The sequence below is a fragment of the Brassica napus genome, chromosome A5, assembly GCF_020379485.1.
Source record: "Brassica napus cultivar Da-Ae chromosome A5, Da-Ae, whole genome shotgun sequence".
NCBI lineage: Eukaryota > Viridiplantae > Streptophyta > Magnoliopsida > Brassicales > Brassicaceae > Brassica > Brassica napus.
This window is the reverse complement of record NC_063438.1, coordinates 20,004,946-20,026,413: the sequence shown is the minus strand read 5'-3', so window position 1 is coordinate 20,026,413 and position 21,468 is coordinate 20,004,946. Positions and strand designations below refer to the sequence as shown.

Here is a 21,468-nt window from a genome sequence, read left to right as displayed (position 1 = left end):
TGTATTTTGGTCCCTACAATTACACACCACATTTATAATTCATAAATATTTTCTTGTTTATTATTTTTCTTATAAAAACTATATCTCATAAATATTTTAATTTTTTCTTACAAAATTTAAGTTTACACATAAAATTAAATAAAACTTTCAAAGAAGATTTAAAATATTTAAAACTAGATTTAGATAACAAAAGACATAACTATTACACAAATTTAAATATTACAACAACACTAATAGTCATGTAAGTTTGATCGAGAACCTTCAAAATTTCCAAATATTGTCCAATTTTTTTTTGTGTAATTGAAGATGGTTGTTGTTGTTGTTGATGATGGTGTATTTTCGTACAATTCTTTCTTGTTCATATTGAATATATTCACGAGTATTAATATCATCGATAAAAATTAGTCTTTTAGCAATATTTTATGTTTCTCGTTTACTTTCTTTTTCTTATCTAATGAATTTACAAGTATTAATATCTCCCAATTTCAACAAACTTTATCTCTAATCTACAAATTAAAAATGAGAAGAGCTATTTTTACTTCGAAATGCAATAGCAGATCATATATGCATTACGAAAATCACTTTATGGAATAATATGGTATTTTGCTTGAAGTTTAATATTAATTAAGTTATTTTTTAAAAAAATTATATTTTAAAATAATATTTTATTAATTAATATTGTTGTAATATGTTTATATATGTGCTAGTTATTTACAAAAGTCTTATCAATTCAAATTAGTTATGACAAATATAAGGATCATATTATAAAATACAAATAGTTTTGAAATTAAGTTTGAAGTTTTGCTTTTGGAGAATAACACTTTTAAACTTCAAATATAAAATTTTGGAAACTTCAAAATAGAGTTCCTTTTTGAGATGCTCTTATACCATCAATGGCATCATGAGAGATTGGATGACCGAAATCAAGATGAAAAATCTCTTTGTTTGTCTCCATTCGTGTCGTTTAGCCTTCTACTTTACTCAACCGAAACGGTCCGAGTCACAGCCATCGCCTTCTTACTCTATACACCGACATGAAGCACGATCTGACATTGATTATGAATTGTGCCTCTGCAAGGCGGTTTAGTCTACACCTATAAAAATGTTAGCTTTTTTTTACTTGAACATCATCCTCAAAAAAGTTCTCTTCAAGTTCTTATCAGGTTTTCAATCTAAGAAAGTTTAGATTCTTTATTGGTTTCTTGCTATTCTTCTTCAGTTAATTTATTTGTTTATAATTTCCGTTCTTATGTTTTTTGCGTTACTGTTGATTTCGTATAACTGGATCTTGATTGTTTATGATTTTGCAGGATCTTCCAACTCTTATGCTAGAAAATACAGTTTTTGATGTTCTCAAAATTCTTAGTTGGTAAGGAATCCAACAATCAACACGGTCTTTTTGATTTCTATAGGCTTTTCTTATATGTAGTTTCATGATGTCTTAAAGTAAATATTTACTTTTTCTGTATATGTAAAAAAACATCTGATTCTCATACATTGCAAAGCCGGAAACGTAATATACTCCTTATTGCTTTTCATCTCTTGAGAACCAGCAATAGAAGATTGTGACTGAGATCTTACCGGCAAAGAAATTCTACAAAGCTGAAAAATACCATCAGCATTACCTCTCCAAAGGTGGGAATAGTGGCCATGCACAGTCCCCTTCAAAGAGCTGCAAGGACCCTATCAGCTGCTTTGGCTGAGGAAAAGCTTTTGCTCCTCTTCCACCAAAACAGAGGATTCTCAGAGAATATGTATCTGTTTGTGTGTGTGTGTGTGTGTGTGTTGATTTGTAAGTCTCAGTTAATAATAAAGATGCATGTGTGATCAAAAGATAATTTTTGAGCCACTGAACTGTTCTTGAGGAGGGAGGACTTTACATTGGTGTTATCATGCTCCTAATGTGTGTATATATAATTATCTTTTGATATCTCCACCACTAAATTTGATGTGTTTTAAATAAAATAAAAGATACATAACTTATATAAAATAAAAGATACAGAACTTACATAATTTATGAGTAAATAATACATAATAGTCTTCTTCGTACGTTACGTAGACAACAATCTAAATATGAAACTGAGCTTGGTCATAGATCGATCATAAGTTGATAAAAGTATCTGAAAACCCATTGTGATCACTTTCTTGGAGCATTTCTTACGATCCCTGACTTGAGAGAAGATGAAGGATAGAAAGTCTTGCGGATCTGAAAAACATTCCATGCTGTTCCAGCCGCGTGGCCCGCAGTTGCTAGTACGTCTCCCGTCGCCTCCCCTGCGTTCTCTCCAAACCTGACTTGCCAGACATCATTGTCAATGTCACCTCAAACTCGTAATGTGCATGATCACTAGTGACATGTCATGAACCCATGTTATATTACCTCTCGCAGACCATTCTGGTAGCAGCCCTGGAAGTAGCAGTTAGAGCTTGTCTCTCTGCGGCTTCAGCTGCGTCTAGTATTTTATCTATTGGATCAAGCCAAACATTATTTACATCTCATTAATCTTTCAGCCCATCACATATATTATTGTTCTGAGTTTTGACCCCAGAATCATTATATTTATATATAGTTATTATCATCTCTGTAACTTACTAAGGGCATCAAGTGAAGCCAAGAGAACCTCCCCTGGAACCATGGAGAAGAAAGCCTTCCCTGGTTTCGACTTCATCACAGGAACCATCACAGAGCCGCTCACAACTCCAGCACCATTCAACATCGTCTTGCTCAGCTGCTCTGTAGCCTTTGAAAGTTTCCTCACTCTAAATATATATTACATCGATCCAACAAAGCAGCTAGGATATCAACATAATCAAGAACGAAAAATTTATGGCTATAATATTTGTTTTGGTTTGCCTTTGCGTTTACATTTATATCTCCTATATATTAATAGAGAAACATTTAAAATATTATAACCTGTAATTTGCTTTAACTAAAAAATGTTCTGCTGACTTGTCACGTAATTAGAATGTTAATTTTGCTTATGTGGCGGCTTAAGAATCAATTGAGAATTTTGTTACTTCAAAAATAATTTGCTAGAAAATGTTATATTATATAGTATGTCTATTATGGACCATTCATTTATCAAATTAAAGTTTAATATATATTATTTCTTTAAATATAACCTACGAAATTACCTAATGTGATTAAAATATATATGACAATTAATGATTTTAAATAATAAAGATTTACTAACAATCTAATTACTTTCTATCAATTTTGTTTAATTATTTATTATTAAAATAAATTACACAATTACATTAATTACTCATATAATAAAAATTTAGATTTTTTTGTATATATTGTATTTTGAATTTTTCAAAACAAGTATAAATTACTAAAACTGTTAAAAGTCTCACAAACTTTTGTGATCAAGGTTTAAATTTTTTTCTATAATAAGATACCATGATTATAAAATCATATGAATAAATAATTTTATTTTAATAGGTATTTATATTAATATATATTTCATATCGTTTAAATTAAACTATGCATCATATGAAAATACATATTTATAGTTTTATATCTGCATTGAACATATATTGAAAAGTTAATATTTTAATTTTAAAATATTCATTGTTTTTAAATGATCATAAATTATTGAAACCACTAAAAATTTCACATTAAAAAAATTTGTTGGTGTAAAATTTTGTTACACAAATATGCAAAGAATCATAAAATCATATGAGTAGAAACCTCATTGAATAAATATCCATATTAAAATTACACTATATATCTATGTTAATATTATTTAAATTTAATTATATATCATATACGATAGATAAGATTGATTGTTTTGATTTAATTACCTTAAAATTGAGAATAAACAAGAGCGGTCGTTTGATTTATATGTGCACGCTAATTTATTACATAATATTAACTGATTTCTTAGTTATTTAATATATAAATTTTTTTTATTTCATAATATGCAGAAAACATAAAAGTAATAAATACAAAATATTTATTCTGTACTAGGTGCAAATCTTAACCCAAGTATATATCTCTTTAATAATTTTACATCTTAAACATTTTTTAAATCTTAGGCCCAAAAAAAAATGAAATGAAAATAAACTCAAAAATAAATATTTATATCGAGGAATAACTAAAATGAAAAAAAAAATGACACAAAAAAAAAATATTGAAGATAGATAGGATTGGCACGTGAACGTAAACTGCTCATAACCGTAATTAACTTTTAAATTGTTAAATCATGAGATAACATAGAGCTGATATAGTTTCATTGTAACCAAATAGTAGGTTCTTATGTGATAAGTGATTTTTTGACCTAAAATATTTTTAAAAATAAGATCATCTCATAAGCAAAAAAATATGTAATTAACAAAAAAGTTTTTTATATTTTTTTTTAAAGGGCCAAAAATATTAATCCGATCAAAAATATAAATTTTATTTTTTCCATACGATATTTCTTACATAATTTTCATATAAATTCACACTTGCGCATGTCTTATCCTAATATTCATTAATTGTATTTTCCAAATGAATCCACACAATCTTAAAAACAAAACTTTGTAATATTTGTAAGTGTAAACGCCAAAAGTAAAGCGAAGGTTGCAAGAATAATTATAAAAAGGATGTTTTATAATTCAAGAATATGATGTTTTTTTCCTCATGTAAGGAAACGCAAACGCAGAAATTAAATTTGAAAACAATCCCTAGTTTAATCAGATTGAACTTTAAAACGGAGTGAATTACCGTTGAAGGTTTGCGTTGATTCCATTTTTCTTCTCAGTACTACTGGAGTTTCCACTGTTGTAGCCTCCATTTCTCTGAGAGGAACCACTCTTCTCCTGATCAGCCTTTGTAATCATTACTTCACCTCCCTTGTGAACCTATTCAATCATGAAACTATAACCATATCAATCATATATATACACTAGTGCAAATAAGAATCTCATTAACATCAAGAGCATTCATCCTTTCATATAACATAAGACCATTTGGATTCATATCACACGATCTTCTAGTACTACATCCGTTTATTTGTTTTAGGATGTTCTAATTTCTTAAAAAAAATTATATATCTTTTTCCTTACTACATAAACCATTTAGTCACACTGTTTGAATACCTAGTTGAGATTTTATAGCCAGTCATAATAAAATTTTGTATACGTAAAAGGTCACAAAATATGAAATAAAGTCAAGTTTGGCATAGAAACTTTAAAAATTTATAAAACATCTTATAGAAAACAGTGAGTATATGAGTGTGATTAAGACCTGGTTGGTGTAAGCATTGCTGCAACTGAAGAGTCCTCTAATGATATGTCCTGTTCCTCCAGCAATAGCCTTAGCAACAACGTTGTTATAATCTTCAATCCTCGGCGCAAACTCTTTCCAGTCGATTCCATTGTCAACTTTACTAGAAGCCGAGTACGAGAAACAAGAGTTTTCCTTCAAGAACTCGTCAAGCAACTTCAAGCTGTTCGCAACGGCTACATCTCTCTCGTCGCTTGAGAAAGTGACCCCATAGCTAAGTGGATCACCGTCTTTAACCGGAAGCGTGAAGAGGTAGTCACGTGCGTCTAGTTTCACCACCGGCTCGTCTTTAATCACTGGCCACTGTAGGTCATGTCCGATCCTGACGATCATGGCGAGAGTCACGCCGTTGTCTGAGACTTTGACGAGATTGAAATCACCGGAGGCGAGCTCCACGGCCTCGGATTCGTCGATGAGATGGACTCTACATCTTGGAATATGTAAGAGAATCTCTTCAGCTCTCACGGTTTGTTGTTGAGGTTGAGGAGGTGGGCTTCCTCGAGTGGTGTCTCGTTCTTTGTTTCTTGTTCTTGAAGATTTTGATGGTCCGAAACATCCCATTTTCTTGTCTGTCTTGTTTTTTTTCTTCTGGTTCTAACAGTGACGTTCTCTTTAAGAGGTTTTGTAATCTTGAAACAGATGATAGAGATTTTTTTGTTGGGAATAATATTTAACTTTAATTCATATCTTCTTTCGAGTGAGTGAATATATTCTTGCTTCTACAGCTTTCCTCGCTTTCGGTGGATATGGGAACTATACTTAACGACGTTATACACACTGTACACGTACATTACACGTATACACAGAAATTACATGGGCATATGTTATTCAAGTTATGTAGGACCTACTGAACTGACGATATGGGCATATGCCTCTATATGTTACCCAACGATCAGTGATTGGTCATAGGAAGGGTTCTTGGAATTGATAATACACAAATGGCCAGCTAACTACATCAGGTTATTACATAATTTTGGTTATTGAATCTGGCACTCTTTGCTAGCTGATCAACATGAACAAAAATTCTAGGGACAGTAATAGGAAAAGCTATTGTTCTTGGACAAATTCAAGATGTCTTGGGGTATGGCTGTTGCACCGTTGATGTGAATGTCTTGCTTTCTTTCTCGAGCTGGTAGAAATATTAAATTCTTGTATGAGTCTATTTTTTTGTTAAATACTAGCTAATAGTATGGGCATGGTGATGCAGCGGACGATAGGTTGAACGGTCGATCTAGGAACTTTTAGGGTTCTTCGAGACCTGTTCTTGGATCAATCAAGAGTTTCTTTCGATAGCGTCTTGAGACCAACTTCTTGTATTGATGAATTTAATCAAATCAATAACAAGGCAACTCAAAGAAGATGAATTGAATCAAATCTCTTTCAAGGTATAAGCAAAAGCTCTATTTTTATTTATCAAAGTATGAATACAACTTTAGGTTTTGATGCCTATTTATAATAAATCTTTAAATCTAGAAAACCCTAATCTTAATTAAAATAGGAAAACTATTAAAATATAGAAAATACAATAAAAAGTAATTATCCATGTAAACTAGTGAATAATAAAGATATTTGGAAATATTCCAAATACTTATCTGCATCACATGGCTTCTGCTATTAATGGTTAGTTGGAAGAAGTGATTGCAGAGCTTCCTTGTCTTCGAAGAGTGCCTTCTTTACTAGTATATATAAGGACTATCCTATTCTAACCATGTTGGTTTGCGACTTCCAAGAGGCATCTACAAATACAATAGCAGCTTATATGGATAGTCTTTAAGTCTTGATCATGAAAAGAATTTGGATTTGTTGTTGTACTTGTGTAAAAGACTTTGTATACATGCGAACTTTCAGAACAAGACAACAGTGACGAGTGTGAAACCTCAGCGTCAGGACGGTGATGACCAATGTGAACCTCAGAATATCGTGGCCTTAGCAAGAAGCCGTACTAAATTGACAAGTTTGTCCCTTTTCGTATAAAATCCCAAAAGTTGGTTAATGTTTATCCGAACGTGACATCATGTCTAACTTTTTAACAACACCGAAGGTTATAAAACAACTTCGGTTATTTAAATAACAGCTAGGCTGACTAGAATACCTTACAAGCTTGCATTTTCATAGGACACTCTAAAAGAGAGTTTAAATCAATAGACACCGAAGGTTATAAAACAAGAACGTGAAAATATACAATTGGTATCTGATTCCAGATTGCTCTGGCACGGTCATTTAAATAACAGCTAGGCTGACTCACAAGGATCAATACCCTGACATTTTCTACCAATACACAATAATGCTTAAAGATAATTAGAAAACACACAAAAGAAGGTAATAATAATATTAGAAAAAGAGAAATAGCATAAACAATAACGACAAGTCAGTTCACTTTCACTTGAGGACAATTTTCTTAAACTATGATCTCTATATTACACAGATTTAAACAATTTCCATTTACTTCCAATAATCTACCCACAGCTTGATCACTGATGAATTTTCTCAAGGGTCTATGATTTCAAAAGAATTCTTGGATTCGTTTTTGTGTAGCAACTAGCTTGCGCTCCTCATCAAATAAGCTACCACGCATCCTAAAACAGCACCGGCTGCAACCTGTAATATTCAACCTCATAACTTAGCTATATCATCTTTAACAAACAGAACTCTCGGGTCGACACATGTGTAAATCTGATTCTAACATTTTCTTGAAAGGAGACTACCCAAGTTTTAACCGGTTAGACTACTAACTCAGACAGTATAGCTTGGTATTTTCTTTGAAGAACAGAACAGAAGTCTAAGAATTAGTGATGATGAGTAAGACAAACCTGGATAGGAGTGTGGCCGAGCAGTTCACGCAAGGGTTTAACTGTGGATAACGGATGCTCGGACGGAAACTCACAAACAATTTGATTCAGTAGCTGAAAATTTCCATTCATTTGAGTTTAGAAAGCATGGAACAATCCTTCTTCAGGGAAAGAAAACAAAGACATGGTAAAAAGGGATTAATAAGTTAGTTCCGCATGGATTTACCTCAGCTTGACGACCAGCATGAAGCCTGACCCCAGAGGCATCATACATTACCTGCAACCCCATTTCACAAACATATGTAAAGCTTGAGCAATCAAAATGTAAAAGAAGTACGATTGAGTAATCAAAATGTATGATAAAAACTGAATTGCTAGTTGAACAAGATCTCCTTTCATACACACACTAAATGAAACAAGCTGTTACTATATGTTCGTTCGATACATGTAAAATTAAGCAAAGCAAGAGGTTCTAAAGTTCCAAAATCTAATAGCCAAAGAAGACACTTTTGTACCAAATGCCTCAAGAAATGGCACAAGGAGGACACAGAGGAAGGAAACTCACAACGCAGGCCAAGACAAGAGCGATAGCAAAAGCGGGTGATCCAGCACCTTCTGCAAGGGCAATGGCAAGAGCTAAGGCAGTGACGGTAGCAGAGTGAGAGGAAGGCATTCCACCAGAACTAATCATCTTCTTAGAGTCCCATCTCTTTTCTTTGTACCTGGAACATTCTAACACACACACACCAACCAAAACAACTGAGAATCTACTCCTCAAAAAAGACCAAAGTATCTTAACTAGCTGCAAAGAAGCCAACTTTCAAGGTTCTAGAACCAACCCATGTTGGCTGATACACAAACACAAAGAGGGTAACCAAAAAGTTGTAAACTTTTTAGCAATTCAATAAGAAAGTTGCAATCTTGAATTGGTAGTAAAACAAAAGCCAATATTAGCAGATCGGAGAAAACGAGGAGGGTGAGCGGACCAATTAGTGAAGACTTTGAGGAACTGAGCGAGGGCGAATGCAAGAAAAGCGGATAAGAGGGGAAGATTGTGGGGAAGGAGATTCTGCGACGAAGGAGATCCGTTCAACGCCCTGCTTCCGCCGGCGTCCGCCACTGTCATCACCTCGTCCATTAGCCTCTCCCAATCAGAAGTTTGATTGCGAGAAGATCACAAATATCGATGCACTCGCGATTGGAACCTTTTTTTTTTCTTTTTAATAAAGGTTTCGTGAAGGAACAAATTATTGTTAATTTCAATTAGACACACTTTAAAATTCTTCTTGATAAATATGTAATCTTAAGATAATTTTATTATATACGTAGATTATTTTGAACTTTTTTTGAAAAAAAATATTTTGAAGTTTGACAACAAAGCTTTATTTCTTTTCAAAATTTTTACCATCAGCAACTTTTTTTTAATTTGCCCTAAACCAACAATTCTTCATCTATATACATTGTGCACCTGGCTTTTAAAGAGATCGATCGATATGATAAAAGCACAATAAATTTGCAAAACATTTTTCCACAAAAACTTGTAAAAAAATATCATTCGTTAAAGAAAAACATTAAAAAAAATCTTATCACCCACTAAAAGAGATCATTTGAACTGCGTTTAGTGGCGCACTAAATCCATCATGCGTCGGCTCTTCCACAACCATCTTATTTCCCGGATTATACGCCGCCTTAAACATTGGATTGTGATTTGTCCAACCAAAAAAAAAACACATTGGATTGTGTATACGCGTTTTCAAGGAACGGCCGGGTTCAATTTTAAATTCGGTTCTTCAGTGAATTCGAACATACATCTTTAACCAAAAAAAAAAACACTACATGAAAAGAGGCACAGGCTAATAATCCAGTAAAGGGTATCTGACAAAGACTGGTTGGTAAACACACAAAGTATAAAGAGGCAATGGAGTTCCAAACTAGGAGCTCATTTTGTGCTAAGTAATCACATCAATAGAAGCTGATGCGATCAGATCAATTGATACACGTCTACCGTCTACGGACAGGCCAGAACGCTCCAACACTCTTACAACATTAAAGATCATAGTGAGTAGCCTATGGGCTATGGGGGGCCTAAGCCAGCCAGTCGCCTTTATTACAACATGGTGGTGATGAACAAAGCTCTAGACTTTTTCGAAGCTTCGATATATCCATTAACAATTTCAAAATTTAATACTTGCGTAAGATACTGAGATTGTTGAGGTTGAACTTGTCAAATTAATTATTATAGAAGACTATGTAGATCAGTCAACAGGTGACATGCACAGTTTGTATAAAGAGTATACATATACATACTGAAGAATGAAGATCAACAAAATCAATCTTGAAGTTAAAACCAAGAACAATCATTTCTATAAACCGCAAACTCTACCGGCCAGACATAAGGCTGACAATATCATCGTTCTGGAAGTTTCCGACGTCCCAGTTTCCGGTTGAAGAGAACAGAGTAGATAAAGCAACCACGATGTATCTCATACTTGGACGTAACTGCGCGTTCTCTTGCGTACAAGCTTTCCCTAGTTCCGCCATCTAAACCAGATCATTGGCTTGGTTTAGCGATGTTGGTTAAGATAAACCGGATTGGACAGAGCAAGAGATTATTTACCTTATATACAGAATCAAACGGATAGTTATCACCAAGCCTGGGGTCGATAATCTTCCGTAGTGCTTCTTCTTTGTCTGCCTCCTTGAACACTTCTTCGAACTGCATCACAAAGCAAGAAAGCAAATGCTTAAGTGACAATACATGTCTTGAAAGAAGGGAAGCAAGCAATAGTAGTACTAACCACACCAACGAGGCCTCTGAATTCACCACTGGCTTGGTTCATCTTGACAACCGCGGCTTTCGCAGAGATCAACTCGTAGAGGACAACTCCAAATGCATATACATCTACTTTCGCAGACACTTCTCCATATACAATCCTGCAGTTACATTATTGTAACCATCACTATAATGATAATACAAATATGTAAGAGAGACATGAGATCAAAGTTCTTTACTCAGGTGCCATGTAACCAAATGTACCCATCGCTCCACGTGTCGCTGAGCTTCCCACCTCTGTCAGTTTTGTTAAACCGAAATCAGCGACCTGTTGTTACACACGGAAGTTACTCAGTGCCATTGAACAAAGCAAAGATAACATAGTTTCAGTCAATAAGAAAGTGAGAATGAACCTTTGCTCTGAAGTTCTGATCTATCAATATATTGGCAGATTTAATGTCCCTGTGAACATAAACTGGAACCGTGTGCTCGTGGATATACTCTAAACCTCTAGCTGAATCTAGCGCAATGTGGACTCTCTTAGTCCACGGTAGGGGTTCACGTCCTAGTTTACATAATAAACTCCTTAGTTTCTATCACTGATTGCAAGTTTCACCTTATTAGTACTAGTATATATGTGTAGGTACCTGATCCATGTAAATGTTGTCCAAGGTTGCCATTCTCAACATACTCATAGATCAAGAAAAGAGATCCCTCTACACAATAACCAATCAGACGAACCTGCATGAAAGAAAGAAAAAAAAACAAGTTTTGTTATCTGATCAAAGATGATCTCTTATCTGACAGAGAAACACAGTTTAAGCTTTACCAGGTTGACATGATGTACACGTGTCAAGACTTTTAGTTCTGCCAAGAACTGTTTCGATGCCTCCATGTCCATCTTCTTGATTGCAGCTTTCTACACATCAAATAGTTTTTTAATGTTCCATGTAGACCAACAATAACAAGGATGAAAAAAGGGAATCTCTGCGTACTTCTCCTCTAAGCTCTGCATAGTAAACAGCACCAAAACCACCTTGCCCTATCTTAAAAGACAGATTGAAATTATCAGTAGCCTTTGCGAGCTCCTCCAAGGTAAACTCAACAGACTTGTCCACGCTTATGGCGGCAAGGCCAGGAGCAACTCCTGTACCAACCAAGTCGCCACTCTGGAGGCTAGCTGCAGATTCATAAAAAAACTTACTAAAGAAACTCCACCTCAAAATAGGCACACATATAAATCCCTCCATCACGTACAAAACTTACCCTGATCAACCTTAGCAGACAACGGAATAGAAGATGAATGTGACTCTTGTTTCTTGTTCTTTCGGTAAACATAGTATATGACAAAGGAGATCAACAACAGAGCCACCAACACTCCTATACATATACCAGCTATAACTCCAGCACCAAGCCCACCTGCTTATATCAGAAAACAATTATTTCTCAATCTCTCCTAAGTTTCTTCTTTCCTACCATCAAAAGCTCAGAAACGGAGAGAAGAACCAACCTTTGTCACTACAAAAACAACATAAGAAAAGGAGAGTACATCATCAGTTCATAGAAATCAAAGCAGTGACAGATAAAATGCATCCAACAAAACAAAACCTACCTTGACTTGAAAGGTGGGAATGTACCGTTTGGATCTGCAACAAGAATGTTATAACAAATGAGAGAAGATAATATGATTAACCGAAAATATTAAATCGACAGTGGTTCACCAATTGACTGATTTTATTATTAGCGGCTAAATGTATATTTTTCGGATTACATTTAAGGTAACAAGAACACAACATATATGCAAGAGTCTCAGTTCGAAAATCCTACTGCTAATGGACTCATGAAATTCCTGATTAATTAACTATTGTTACCAGATCCAAGGCAAATGAGAATGGATATAGATATAGAAACTTCCACAATACATAAAATACAATTATATGAATTTGGTGAGAAAGATATTTACCTTTCCCCGGAACAAAGACAATGCCACTCCCTGACCGGAAATCAACACCAGGGTTATACCTCTGCAGAGTCTCCGCCGCTACACCGGAAGAACTCGCGATCGCGTCGAGACTGTCTTCAGGACGAAGCGGGTACGTAACGAACAACCCATAATCCTTAGACACACTCTCGTTACCGCAAAAGCAGTTCACGGACACGTTTAACGTCGCGGAGGGAGGGATGTTAGTCGCCGGAAAAGAGTTGGTTCTCCGCAAAGACTCCTCCGTCGTGAGGTTCGCGTAATGTTCAGTCGCAACTATGTCGTAAGTATCTTCCGGTTGGACACTGTATCTGAACACGTGGGCGAGGAAGTCTCCTGGTTGGCACTCGCAAGGGAAAGGGACAAGAAGGCGAGTACCCATCTGGATTAAGTCTTTGTTTGTTATGCTGGGGTTGTACCTTAGGATCGGCTCGAAGTTGATTTGATCGTAAGGAGCCTCGGGAGAGTTGAGGTTGAGGTTGATGTTGGAGAGGGTTGTTCCGTTGTCGAGGAAGTAAGAGGCTAAAGCTAAGTTGCAGCTTCCACTGCATTTAGATTCCACGGTGAAGAACAGAGACGACGGCCAGAAGAGGAGAAGGAGAAGAGTCGCAATTTGGATCCGTAGCTCCATCTTTGATTCGTTGAGGTCTCTGTGTTTTTTTTTTCCTTGTGGTTTGGGGAAGAAGAGAAGAGAGATGAGATTCAAAGAGGAGGAAGGTTGACTAGTTCGACGTTGACTATTTTCAACTCACAGAATGATTCCTATTAATTTCAATCGGCGCTGTTAATTATTGGAAATATTATTTGATTTTTAATACTAATAAGAAGATCAATTAAAGAAACTTCTGTCTGTTGGAATTTGGAAGTCTTTGGTCGTGAATCAGAGGAAGGCAGCCATTTTTGTTGAAGGAAGTGATAGTGTGAATGCATCATCGATCCGATTTTTGTTTGTATATTAATTGGTTATTTTTCCTTTAATTTATAAGAGTTTTATGGTTTGACTTTGCTTCCTTATTGAGTACAGCTTTTGGTATTAGTTTTTTTTTCTAATATTTGATATTATGTGGATCAATACCTACTCATTTTAAAATTTAGCTTAGGCTTGAACATCCACGTATCTTGCCGGCACCGCTCGATCTACGATTCAGTTCTTCGTTGTCCGACTGCCTCTCGCTCCAATCCTCTGTTGATTAGGATCGATTGTAGGCGTCGTTGTTTCTTCTCTGAAGTGTAGATCCACCAGTTTTGGCTTTCGGTTTGAGCCTCTGTGAAGATTGGTTCTTCTGTGGTTCGTCTTCGTCGTCGGCGGAGTTCCGTCGCCTCCTCTGGTTCCGGTGGAAGGAAGTGGTTCCTCGTCTTGACCCGTGTCTCATTGATCGCCGGGCGATCGTCCACGTGGAAGATGACGTGCCGTAGCTTGTTTCCTCGACGGTTTTCCTTTCTGTGTTGGGCCCGTGTGTTGGGTTTCTTTAATGTTAGTTGGGCTTCGTCTTGCTTTTTCGTTTTGGTTTGTATAGGGCTTGGTCTTGTTGGGCTGAGTTTCTTTTAATAAAATTCCAGTGGACTAAAAAAAAAAAAGAACATCCACGTATCTATATCAGTTTGGTTATTTAGACATTTTTGGAATATAATTTAATTTCAGTATTCATTAACTTAAATATCCAAAATACATAAAAATTATATATATTATGGTTTAGAGTTAAGAGAAGGAGTTTTGGAAATAGAGTTTCAAATTAAAAAAAAAATAAAAAATAAATATTAAAAAACTCAAAATAAAAAAATAAATATTTTGATCATATTAGAGAAAATTGCCCAATCCAAAATATATAAAAATCATACACCAAAAACCTATAAACATATCTAAAACTTAAAAATATTATAAAAAATAATTAAAAAAATATAATTTGCATACGTAGCTAGCTGGAAAAATCTGCAAAGAAATTATTCCGAAACTGTGGAGAAAGGAAAATAGATAAAACATTCTCAATTTGATCCAAAAGATTAAATTAAACAAAATAATTATACATTCGTCTCTCAAGAGCCATCCCTATAGTTTCTTACAGTACATAAAGTATGCTGTTTTGCCCATTCCCAGAAGAAGAAGATCACAAGCAACCAACAAAGTAAACCCATACACCCATACAAAAAAAGTTGTTAAAAGTATTCAATGATGAGAACTGAGATACTTCACACTCCTCTCTCTCTCTCTCTATCTTCTTGGTTGCCTCAAGAAAACCGATCCAACAACTCAAACACGAATCCGTATCGTTACCATTAAAGTATAAGCTGACATAACCGATCAGAAACCACAGTACCTACCCTGAGGACTCAGAGCTGCTTGCAAGATTCACCGAGGACACAAATCTTGGGACCAGCTCTGCCTCGTCGGTCTTTGAAGCCGCCAAATCTTCTAACCTCTTCCATGTTCTTTCCCGGTTCGCTTTAACCTCTGTCTTATTCTCTTCTTCCACTTGGAATTTAGCTAAACACTCGTCAAAGAGAGCTTGGTCAACGTCGGAGAACACTTTCCTCACGTTTAGAGTCAGAGTCTTAACCGCTTGGTTCCAATGTCCACGCGTGTTCCTCTCTAGAGCTGGGAAGACTATAGGCATGATCACTTTATGGTTCTGAGTGATCAGGTTTCTTATGTGATCGTTGTTCCACAGAAACAAAGCTCTCTCAGCAACCTAACAACCAACAATACAACTTCCTTATAAGTTACAAAGACTCTTGTCAAGAGAGAAAACACAAAAACAAGAAGTAGAACCTGGAAATGTGAACTGTTGAGACAACGAGCTATCTGTCGGAACAAAGGAACCATACAACGTTGAAACTCAGCAGCTTGAGTTGCTTCCAAGACTTCTTCCAACTCCCCAAGAAACATAACTTCTTTAGAGCTGTTAGTCACAGGCCAATACTTCAACAGCCCTCTGATAATGCAATCCGCGAGCTTGAAGTCTTTCTCAACAAACTGAACAATGCAATAAGAGAGCTGCTGGTAATAGACCGACGCGCATTTAGGCTTGTGGAGAGGGATCAAAGCTCTGACAAGGAAGAGCTTATGCTCTTCTTTCAAAGGCAAAGCAAAACCATTGATTATACTCCCAAGAATCTCCAGCAACTCCGCGATACCATTATGCTTCTCAGTCTCGGAGATGAACCTGTAGAAGATGTTGTTTATCGCCTTTCTGATGTAAGGCCTATGCACCATGAACTTCCCGTAAACACGGTGGAGAATGGTTTTTAGATATTCTCTCTCTCTTTGATCTTCGGAATCAAACAAGTCTAAGAGCTTCAAGACGAAGGAATGGTCAATGTATCTCTTTGCAAGCTTTGCGTCAGTCATGGGAGACGCCACGAACCTGAGGAGAATCTCGTAGACGACTTGAATGTGAGGCCAAGCCGGCTCCAAGGAAGGCTCCTCATCTTCCATATCGTGCATCTCCAGGATCTTAGTCTCGTGGTTCGCTGAAGGAAACGTTCTGAAGAGATTCACAGCTACCATCTTCGTCAGCTCCTGGATCGCAGCTTCGTTAAACTTCACGCCAACTGATGCTACATAGTCAACGAGCTCGAGGAGTGTCTGCCTCTTAATCTCTTTCTCTTTGAGATTCTTGGAAGGGTCTCTAAAGTCGAAGACAACACAGCACATAGTCAGCTTCTGGAGGAAGAGATTAGGTTTCTCGGAGATGGGAACGTCTCTGAAGCTAGGCAAGGCCTCGTATACAGCAACACCAGAAGGTGGAAAGGGTCCAGCTTGAATGTTCTTGTTAGAGTTAGGAGCAATAGTCCCATTTGGTAGACGTGAAGCAGAAGCTGATGGGTTTGGGGCGTAATAAGAGTTAACCGCTCCTTCACCGTTGGAGTCATTGTTCAATGACTTGGAAGGCTTCCTAGGCAGCTTCCCAAATATCTGTTTGATCATATCTAAACCCTCCTGAAGTAATCAGCTCTGTGTTAAGGTCACAAAGTCTCGAGCTTTATTGTCTAAGCATAACTTTAGAAACCCTAGTTTCAGTTCATTGGAAGATCTTGAACCCTGAACCCAAATCAACGGATACAAACACATCAGAAACACAATCAAGCACGCAAATCGAGATTAGAGACGAATTTAAAAGCTTACATTTTTGCAGATGGGTTAAAGAGAGAGAGAGATCTATGCGGATCCTATAAAGATACAAGCTTTAGAAGGGATCCGGTGATAAACCCTATCTCGCCCAAATTGAATCGAGCGAGAGATAGAGAGAGAGCGCAGGAGAAGGCCAACGAAATCCAGACAGGAAAAAAGGTTGTAAGAAAAAGAAAAAAAAAGTACAATTTTAAGACAGGTTTTTAGGTTGTAATGAGCAAAAATAGAAAAGAACTAATCGTCCCTCTCCTCCTTATCCCTCTCCAGGGATTGTTACTGTAAATCCATTTACACTTATCAGAAGAGATCCAATAACAACCTGAAGATCTAGATATTTTCCAATTTTAATTATTTTTAATATATATCACACAAAAAGGAGAAGAGAGAGAGAGAAATAAAAATCAAATAACATGGGCACGCACGGTTTTGACAGGGTGGCAGGTGAGTAAAAGAAGCTCACCAATGTAACTCCAGAGTATGGCCCTGTTCGTTTGCTCACCCAGGTGATCCATCTGGGTGAAGATGCAAATTGATGTTTGTTTTGTGCATTATAATGCTACATCCAGATGGATCACCCAGCTGAATTTTTCAAAACTCATCTCAAATTCTCACCCAAATGAAGGTGAGTCTTGATGGTGCATCTGGATGCAGATGCATCTAGTTCAGTCCAAAATGATAAATGACAAAAATGACCTTTTAAAATCAAAATATTATTTTCAAATCGTAAATTCTATTTTTTGCATATACATTTTTCCGTTATAACCAAAAAATGCATTTTCTCGCAAAAACTGAAAAACACACTTTCCCGCCAAAACCGCAAGATGCGGTTTTCCGCAAAAAAACATAAAACACACATTTTCATAAAAACACATGTTTCGGCTAAACCAGTAAAACCGCACTTTTCGACCAAAACCGAAAAAACGCATTTTCCCGCCAAAACCAAAAAACGCATATTCCCGCCAAAACTCCAAAAAGCATTTTCCGGCCAAAACCGCAAAAAGCATTTTCCCGCCAAAACAGGAAAAAAACGCATTTTCTCACCAAAACCGAAAAAACACAATTTCCCGCCAAAACTGGAAAACCGAATTTTTCCACCAAAACCGAAAAACGAAAATTTTTCCGCCAAAACCGGTAAACGAAATTTTCCCCGCCAAAACCGGAGAAACGCATTTTTCCGCTAAAACCGGAAAAACGCATTTTCCCGCTAAAACCGGAAAAACGCATTTTCCCGCCAAAACTGAAAAACACAATTTTACCGCCAAAACCGGAAAATGAAATTTTCCCGCCAAAACCGGAAAAACGTATTTTCCCGCCAAAACCGGAAAACATATTTTCCCGCTAAAACCGGAAAAACGCATTTTCCCGCCAAAACCGGAAAAACGCATTTTCCCGCCAAAACCAAAAAATGAATTTTCCCGCCAAAACCGGAAAACGAATTTTCCCGCCAAAACCGGAAAAAGTATCTTCCCGCCAAAACCGGAAAAACGCATTTTCCCGCGAAAACCGGAAAAGAGTATTTTTCCCGCCAAAACCGGAAAACTGAATTTTCCCGCCAAAACCGGAAAAATGTATTTTCCCGCCAAAACAAAAAAAAATACTTTTCCGCAAAAACCACCAAAATGATTTTCCAAGCCAAAGTCGCAAAAAATAACTTTTCCCTCCAAAATCGTGAAAAAATACTTTTCCCGCCAAAACTTCAAAACACTTTTTCCATCCAAACCGCAAAAACGTATTTTCCGCCAAACCCATAAAACGTATTTTCCGTCAAAACCATAAAAATGCATTTTTCGCGAAAAACACATATTTCCTCAAAAACCGCAAATATATTTTCAGCCAAAACCGTTAAAATGCTATTTTTCCGCCGAAACATTAAAAATTATATTTTAGTTATTTTATTAACAAGTTCAGCTGGATGCAGATGGAAGTTAAAAAATGAAAATCAAACGAACATAGTTGCATTCAGATGATTCATCTGGATGCATGGACGAAATGAAGAAACAAACAACACCCAGATGGAGCATCTGGATAGGACATCTAGATGGACCATCTGGATGCATCTTCCAGATGTACAAACGAACAGGGCCTAAAAGGGGAATTAATTTGGTCAAATTCGATGCGAGTTTTCTTGTATAAATTTGATGACTGAAACTTATTATATACACACTCATCAGAAATATATTCCATATTCTATAAGTCTATGACTTTTACTTTTTGAAAAGCTGTTTTTCTCTAATGAATCAATCGTTGACTGATGATCTGAGTCAAAGTTGAGGGTCAAACACTTCAAGACTTAGCCTAATTGGTATTATACTGAATGTCACTAAAGAATTGATCTTAGTACTTGAAAAATGTTACTATTTTCTTGATGAGAACAGAGTTGGAGATGCAAGCCTTCTTGATGGTTTAGCCAAAGTCAAGCAATGGTTTAGGAGGACATCCCATAATGAGGAATTGGTAAACCCCATTTGCTTTAGACGGCGTCTATGAACGTGTATGGTGAGTATTAAATCGGGAGACAATGTTTGTGATCTCCTCTAATCTGAGCTGGATTGATGTTTTGGCGATTTAGGATCTATCATTTGGCTCATTGATGGTAGTGGTGTAGTCGTTAGCAAGTCTAATCAAGCCAGTCGCTCAGTGGATACTGAGAAACCTTCCAACATCTTGAAAAGAAGTAATGATGTTAGTTTTGTTGACTCATGTTGTTTAAGATACAAGCACAAGAGTTTAAGCAATGGTTTGTCTATATCTCCTGACATGTTTTAAAGCTAAGGCTCCAATATTTGATTCAGATTTTGAAACTTTCGAACAAAAAAAAGAAGACCACAACTTTTAATGTAGTGCGACAATTTTAAACTTTGGAATAGTTGTTGGTTGTTTTTAAGTTAGTTTTTGTTGTGTGTTTCAAAGAGTTTAGCTAAATAAACAAAAGTAACCACATAATAGAACTTATTTATTTGACTTACAATCCAAAAACAAAATGAGTTTTTTTTTCTCTCTTTGTATTCCGCATGAATTTGCTTTTTTTTTTTGTCAACTCATGAATTTGCTAGAGCAAGCTATAAAACAAGGAGAACAGTTTTATTAGAAAACTTGATAGAGAAAAAAAAAATACAAGTATACGACACAAAAAATAAAAGAAAACAACAATATTTAGATATAAATATGTGATTTTATACACAATTTGATAGTATTTTTGATTTAAAAATGGTTTATTGATTTTAATTTTAAAATTATGTAAAAAAAATTAGAAATAAATCATTATAATATTATGATACAACACCTTATTTTTTTGGCCATCTCCACATGTCATGCAAGCCTCTGTCTTTCATTGTCACAATTTTTTTAGATTTCTTTCAGTATTTAAGCTCTTTTCGCTTCTTTTTAGCGCTTGGGTTTATAATTTCACTTTGTACTCAGTTATAAGCATGTCAAAAATCCAATAAACATGCCAAAGAAAAATATCATTTGATGATGCTCTCTTAGTGTCACCTGAACCTGAACTAGCAATAGCCTTAATATATGTATAAATTGTTTTTGTCTAAACAACATAAGTTGGTGCATGCTAAGCAATATGAGCTTAGAAACAAAACAGAGAAGCTTAGAAACAGAGGATCTTCAAAACAGACAATTGATCACCCTATATCCATTGTCTTAGCCCATGAATTCATCTTTGTGTTGTGAACAGCCACAAATTAAGCTAGAAGACAATAGAGAATAAAACGTATTGAGGCAAATACCCGTTTAGAGTTTCTTATTATTGTGTGAATAATAAACTTACAAATCCTTAAGACCCATATTTATAGCAGCCCCAATAATCTTACAAACCCTTAGACTCACGAATGCTGGACTTTTACTGGTGCACATAAATTTAAGACATACAGATGCAACACTTTGCCATTTGATTATTGCTCTTGTTTATTGTTGAACTTGAGATCATCTTATTTAGTCTCGCTAGAATTGTTATTGGTCCATTAACAACACTTTTATTGCTTAGATTAAGTCATGATTTGTATTCTCTTTGCTTGAGATCTTCCTAATTTGGATTGACATCCTAAGTACTCAATGACAGTTGAAACTTGCAACTGGTAACTTTTTGCATATCAATCTCGCAGTTCGATTCCTTGTCGGTATCAGTGATACAAATGAAGAGTAACAAGTCGTTCTTCTAACAATAAGCCCAAATAGACACTTGACCACGGTGACCTTGATTTTCAAGAGCTGATCTAACATTATGATAGATCATGTCAAGATCATACCAAAAGACGCCTATGTTAGACCCATGTGCCAACTTCATCCGTTTGTTGGGGACACTCGTGCTTTGGTCGACAGCAAACATGCTTGTAGGAAGACATACCGAGCGATCTTCTTCCCCAAGAAGTGAAACAAGAATATTTAAATTCTGTGATTTCAAATCTTCGAGAACGCCATATAGCTCTGTTTCGTGTGAGATGTTTTTTTGAGATTACCAACAAGTTTGATGGTGCTGGATAGACAGATAGTATAGTCCCCATGTAAGAATAT

At 35.8% G+C, this 21,468-nt stretch overlaps 4 protein-coding genes and 1 long non-coding RNA gene across 6 annotated transcripts; 1 reads left to right on the top strand and 4 right to left on the bottom strand.

Annotated features, from left to right (window-relative positions):
• Positions 1–736: 736 nt before the first annotated feature.
• On the top strand, positions 737–1,893 carry LOC111215660. Its single transcript, XR_002664574.2, has 3 exons — positions 737–1,104; positions 1,311–1,369; positions 1,554–1,893. It is a non-coding gene; the product is annotated as an uncharacterized LOC111215660 (long non-coding RNA).
• Positions 1,894–1,965: 72 nt separating this feature from the next.
• Positions 1,966–6,010, bottom strand: BNAA05G19620D (senescence/dehydration-associated protein At4g35985, chloroplastic). Its single transcript, XM_013887662.3, has 5 exons — positions 5,234–6,010; positions 4,712–4,848; positions 2,594–2,760; positions 2,381–2,465; positions 1,966–2,291 (listed from the first exon to the last, which is right to left on the bottom strand). Exons 1-5 carry the CDS (start codon positions 5,831–5,833, stop codon positions 2,138–2,140), a joined length of 1,143 nt encoding a protein of 380 aa, XP_013743116.1. The 5' UTR covers positions 5,834–6,010; the 3' UTR covers positions 1,966–2,137.
• A 1,577-nt stretch (positions 6,011–7,587) lies between these two features.
• LOC125608793 (uncharacterized membrane protein YuiD-like) lies at positions 7,588–9,311 on the bottom strand. The gene is made up of 5 exons (XM_048779288.1): positions 9,048–9,311; positions 8,627–8,783; positions 8,288–8,338; positions 8,083–8,175; positions 7,588–7,870 (listed from the first exon to the last, which is right to left on the bottom strand). The coding sequence occupies exons 1-5, from the start codon at positions 9,197–9,199 to the stop codon at positions 7,811–7,813; spliced, it is 513 nt and encodes a 170-aa protein (XP_048635245.1). The 5' UTR covers positions 9,200–9,311; the 3' UTR covers positions 7,588–7,810.
• A 965-nt stretch (positions 9,312–10,276) lies between these two features.
• Positions 10,277–13,712, bottom strand: LOC106445994 (chitin elicitor receptor kinase 1-like). 2 transcript variants are annotated; one of them, XM_013887659.3, is made up of 12 exons: positions 12,798–13,712; positions 12,447–12,480; positions 12,345–12,352; positions 12,101–12,256; positions 11,830–12,014; positions 11,664–11,753; positions 11,482–11,575; positions 11,248–11,399; positions 11,074–11,162; positions 10,860–10,995; positions 10,679–10,777; positions 10,277–10,602 (listed from the first exon to the last, which is right to left on the bottom strand). In XM_013887659.3, the coding sequence occupies exons 1-12, from the start codon at positions 13,444–13,446 to the stop codon at positions 10,441–10,443; spliced, it is 1,854 nt and encodes a 617-aa protein (XP_013743113.2). In that variant the 5' UTR covers positions 13,447–13,712; the 3' UTR covers positions 10,277–10,440. The 2 variants fall into 2 exon arrangements, with proteins under 2 accessions (XP_013743113.2, XP_013743114.2); XM_013887660.3 differs by having other exon boundaries at positions 12,101–12,253; positions 12,798–13,706.
• Positions 13,713–14,802: 1,090 nt separating this feature from the next.
• Positions 14,803–17,361, bottom strand: LOC125608792 (serine/threonine protein phosphatase 2A 59 kDa regulatory subunit B' zeta isoform-like). Its single transcript, XM_048779286.1, has 3 exons — positions 16,939–17,361; positions 15,583–16,854; positions 14,803–15,502 (listed from the first exon to the last, which is right to left on the bottom strand). Exons 2-3 carry the CDS (start codon positions 16,738–16,740, stop codon positions 15,131–15,133), a joined length of 1,530 nt encoding a protein of 509 aa, XP_048635243.1. The 5' UTR covers positions 16,741–16,854; positions 16,939–17,361; the 3' UTR covers positions 14,803–15,130.
• Between the last annotated feature and the right edge of the window lie 4,107 nt (positions 17,362–21,468).